Genomic DNA, 4,462 nt, shown 5'->3' on the forward strand with positions numbered 1-4,462 from the left:
GTAAATCCGCCGCTGAAGGTGCCTTCTTGCTTTCCAGGGAGAAAACGTGCTTTTTCTGGTGACGAATTTCATCGCCACAACAGAGCAGTCCCAGGGCACCTGTCCCGAGGTGAGTGAGCTGTGCTGCTCTCAGCCCAGCGCTGCGCTGCGGCCAGTTTTAGGAAACCACTGCCCTTTAGCTGTACAGGAACACGGCAGAACCCGCCGCAAGACCGGAGAGAAAAGAAAAATGGACTTTTTTTTTCCTCACCAAACTGGTTCCCCTCATTCTCATTGCTCTGTAGATCTCATCACTCGTTTGCACTTGCTCTGTTGTACCTATGCGACCCAAGACACGTATCCGAGCAGCCTGGCCAGAATCACCTGGTGACCAGGAGAACAAGGGACACGGTCTGTTGGGGCTTCACCAGCTCTCTGGGCCTCTTGAGGAGCAGGGACACTGATCCCCACAGGCTTTCTGCTGCCCTTGGACCAACAGAGCCGTGTTGCTCTGTAGCTGTTCCACCTCCGCGGTGGGGCTGCCATCAGCACTGCCATCTGCAGCCAGTACCTCCGTTACCTCTGTTCCTTCTCAAGTCTCACGTATATTCGTGTTTTCTTGACTTGCTGCTCCATTCTGCCCTTTTTCCTGATGTTTTCATGCACATTTGCTTTGTAACTCTCTGCTGCAGGACTCGTACCCTCTCCATCTTAGTGTCCTATTTTTAGGAGGAACAGAGCACAAGGTCTAAGCGGTTTCCCGATCAGCCAGCACTTAGTGGTAGATGTTCTCTGGGAGAAATCTTCCCTATAAGGCTGGATTCAGGCCAGCTCCTCAGCTGAACTCTCCCAAGCCAGACCCTGCTTGGCAGACAGGAGCAAATGTCTTTTAAGCTAAGTCACTGCTGGCACCTTGTGCCTCCGCCAAGCACTGTCTTAACGGTCCCTTCGGTTTTTGCAGTGGGCTGCTCTCCAAACGCAGCCCACAGACCCCAGGATAGGAGGAGCAACCCTGGTTTTTGTTTGGGGAAAATGGTATTAATGATCCCTCTTTAAAACCTCGAGAAGCCCTGAAGTGCGGATAGCTTCAGGAACGTCCCCAGGGCAGGACATGTGCTGCAGAGATTTTGGGGCTTTCTCACAGGCAATCACAAGCATCTCTGGCCGCTTACTTTTTGCAGCGTGCGAGCCAAGGATACAGGGAGAGCTGAGCAGTTCATCCTGTCGCAGAGCTGCGGTGTGTCTGGGTGCCTGTCACAGCCTGCACCCGGTGCCGCTCTCTCAAGTTTTTCTTCACATCTGGAGAACTTGGAAGTTTTAGCAGGGACAGCTTTTGACTTTGCAGGAAGTTCTGCATATTCTTGATTACTGAGGTATTCTGTGCTAGCAGACCAGGGAGAAGAGTGGCTGGGGCCAGAGGCAGCACTCAAACATGGGACGGGTTGTTTTAGGAGCTGATGTCTGTGTTGAGCTCAGGGAGACCTTTTGGTGTTGATCTCAAGTACTTTGAGTGGTTGGAAACCCAAGCTGTCGAGGGCTGGGCATCAGCAGTTGTTTCGACCTAGGTTAAGAACAAAGTCATTCTCTAGCCACATATTTGTGACTACAGAAGACAGGTAAAAAATTAGGAGCTCTGGGGTTCCTAGTGGTTTTGCATAGATCTCTGCTGTCACCTCTCTGGGATCGCCCCAGTCCCAGGAGCACAAATGCTACGAGCTCTGAGCGGCATCTGAGCTTTGCTGTGTGCACTGTGGGGGTCGTCTTCTGAAAGCGTAGAACTGTCAGGCTTGGAAGGGACCTTAAAGATCATCCAGTTCCAACCCCTGCCATGGGCAGGGACATCCCCCACGAGATCAGACTGCCCAGAGCCCCATCCAGCCTGGCCTTAAACACTCCCAGGGATGGGGCTGCCACCCCCTCTCTGGGCACCCTGTGCCAGGGTCTGCCCACCCTCATGGGGAATGCTGGTGTGCTTGTATTCCTGTCCCGTTCCAAACATGGGTAGCTTCCTTGAAAAACTTGTTCCTCTTGATTTTCCCAAGCTTTTAGATCTTTACTCAACCAAGGCGCAGCAGGGAGCTTTAGGAGCACGCATCTGGTGCCCCCATGAGGGCTTTTCCCTGAGTCTGGCTCCCTTTGCTTCTCACAACACACTTGTGGCACGTGTCACCTGGCTCAGATCCTGCCTATGGAGAACACCAGCACCAGCAGATTTTTGAAGGCTCGTTTGCACTAAAAGGCCAGATTGTAGGTTTTCTGTAACACCATCACTTGGGTACCTGAATTTCTCCCAAGCTTTGGAGCTTGCATGCCCTGAACACCCAGACATGTCTGTCTCCCAAGTGGCAGTTGTCCTGCATCTCGTTACCTGGACTGATACGCTCAGCTACAAATGCCTGTTGTCTGGGTCCTTCTGGAGGCTGAATCCTTGCCATCTGATTTGGATCCAGGATGACAAAGCGCTCTCCTAAGTGCTTATTTTTTACAGCATCACCCCACCCAGCCCGAAGGTGCTTCAGGTCATCATGGTGGGTTTCACACCTGGAACAAGGGGCTGGGCCTGGCCTGAGACAGCCCTGGGAGAGCCTGGACAAACACTCCTCACTCCGTAACTGGGGTTTCCCCACTTGCCTTTGGGCTTGGGGAGGTGGCTTTCTCATGGGCTGGTGGCTCCTGCGCTAGCCTGGGAGTAGCTGGTGGAAGATGTTCCCTATGGTCCCCCACCTGCTGTCATCTCTCCGTGTTCCAACAGAAGCTTTTTGCTGCTCCTGGCAATCAGGAGGGTCCAAAGTGAGGGTGAAACTTTCCATGTCTCTCGTAAAAATTGTGTTGTGCTCTGTTTAGGTTCTCTGCAGCTTTTCCCCAGGAGAATTGTGCTGGTGGGCTCTGCCATTAAGGCCCTCCTGGAGCCAACCGTGCTTGTTCCCCAACCCAGTCGAAAGGCCTGAGCTAGCTCCTGAGGCTTCCTCTGCCTCCGAGGCGGAGGAGGTCAGCACCCCAGAGCACGTGGAGACAAGCAGGGGAGGGATTGCCCCTCGGAGATATCTGTCTCCTTGCTGTCTGGAGGCTGCCCACGGTCTGGACATGGCAGGTGTCTTCCATAAAGCATCTGGGATGTGTTTGGAGAAACGGGAGCGGCAGCGCCGAAACACGAGTGAGCAGTACCAGCGCTTCTCTCTGTCTCTCTCAGAGCCCTTCTGTCCTCGAGGCGGCGTGCGCAGAAGATGCAGACTGTCCCGTGGGAGACCCAGTGCTTCGTGGTAACGGTACCGGCTGTTTTGCTAAGAAAAAAAGAAAAAAAGCATGCCTTCCAGTGCCTGAAGGGAGCCTACAGGAAGGCTGGGGAGGGACTTGTTACAAATCTAGTCAACAGGTGGCATCCCTGGCAACAGGGAGGTTGGAGTAGAATGATCTCTAAGGTCCCTTCTAGCCGAGGCCATTCTATGATTCATTCTTACCCTAATAGGACAAGGGGAAATGGGTTTAAGTTAAAGGAAAACCACCTGTTGTGGCCACTCGAGCCAGTGCTGCGGGCACCAGGCGCTGTCACCGCAAGTGCAGGGAGTGCTTTGACTCTGGCATTGGCTGCTGGCATTGAAACCAGTGTGCTGTGTGATGGGTGGGCTTCCCTTTTGTAATAAAACCTGGCTTTTATTTCACGCTGATGAATATTAGCAGCCCCCGTGAGTTCAGCTGGAAAGGAGAGGATGTTTCAGCTCCAGGAGGTCAGTGACCGAAGCTCTTGCCCCAGTTTGTTGGGTTCCCACCCAGCTGTGGGTCTTTGTTTGGCCTCAAAGAAGGGTTTTACTGGGAAGCTCTTTAGGTGGGGAAAACCCTGAAGATGAGCCCAGGGTCATCTTTGTGTTTCAGGCTTTGAGAAGGGCAGAACAAGCCTCTGGCCGGGGCACTATCCCAGGAGGGGGGCTGCAGAGAAGAGGTTTTGGAAAGGAATAGTAAATGATAGATATTTGTCTCATTTGCAGGGATAAAAACTGGGAAATGTGTGATGTTCAACACCAGCCATTCCACCTGTGAGATCTATGGCTGGTGCCCTGTGGAGAGCGACACCCTGCCCAGGTGAGGCCCGGGAGGAGGGGACAGCGGGCGTCGGGAGCTTCAGTTGCTCCCCTCTGTGCCCTCTGTAACCAGGGGCCTGATCAGAATTGCTCGAGGGGCAGCCAAGCTCATGGAGATCTTCGACCTGCTCAGTTAAGCCCAGAGAGCTTCACGCAAGAGCATTTCTTGCAACTGTCTGTTGTAGGCAAAGTCCCAGGATCATGGAGAGACTGAGGAGTGAGGGGAAGGGGGCTGCTGGGCAACATCTGAATTCCTTGGTGGTTGTTTTCTAGGAAACCTCTTCTGGCTGAGGCGGAGAATTTCACTCTTTTTATAAAACACACCATCCACTTCACCAAATTTAACTTCTCCAAGTAAGTACGATGCTGCTTCAGAAGGACTGTGCCCACAGCCTTGGCAAGCCTGT

At 53.1% G+C, this 4,462-nt stretch overlaps 1 protein-coding gene across 1 annotated transcript in view; it reads left to right on the forward strand.

Moving 5' to 3' along the window:
- Nucleotides 1-40: 40 nt before the first annotated feature.
- LOC104279915 (P2X purinoceptor 6-like) overlaps nt 41-4,462 on the forward strand; it is a gene marked incomplete at its 3' end in the record, with an annotated part of 7,783 nt that continues 3,361 nt past the window's right edge. Inside the window, exons 1-3 of the mRNA XM_009877378.1 lie at nt 41-109; nt 3,170-3,245; nt 3,963-4,056. Coding sequence (XP_009875680.1) covers nt 3,986-4,056 — 71 coding nt within the window. The remainder of the gene's footprint in view (nt 110-3,169; nt 3,246-3,962; nt 4,057-4,462) is intronic.

This window comes from Apaloderma vittatum, unplaced genomic scaffold, assembly GCF_000703405.1.
Source record: "Apaloderma vittatum isolate BGI_N311 unplaced genomic scaffold, ASM70340v1 scaffold33509, whole genome shotgun sequence".
NCBI classification, from domain to species: domain Eukaryota; kingdom Metazoa; phylum Chordata; class Aves; order Trogoniformes; family Trogonidae; genus Apaloderma; species Apaloderma vittatum.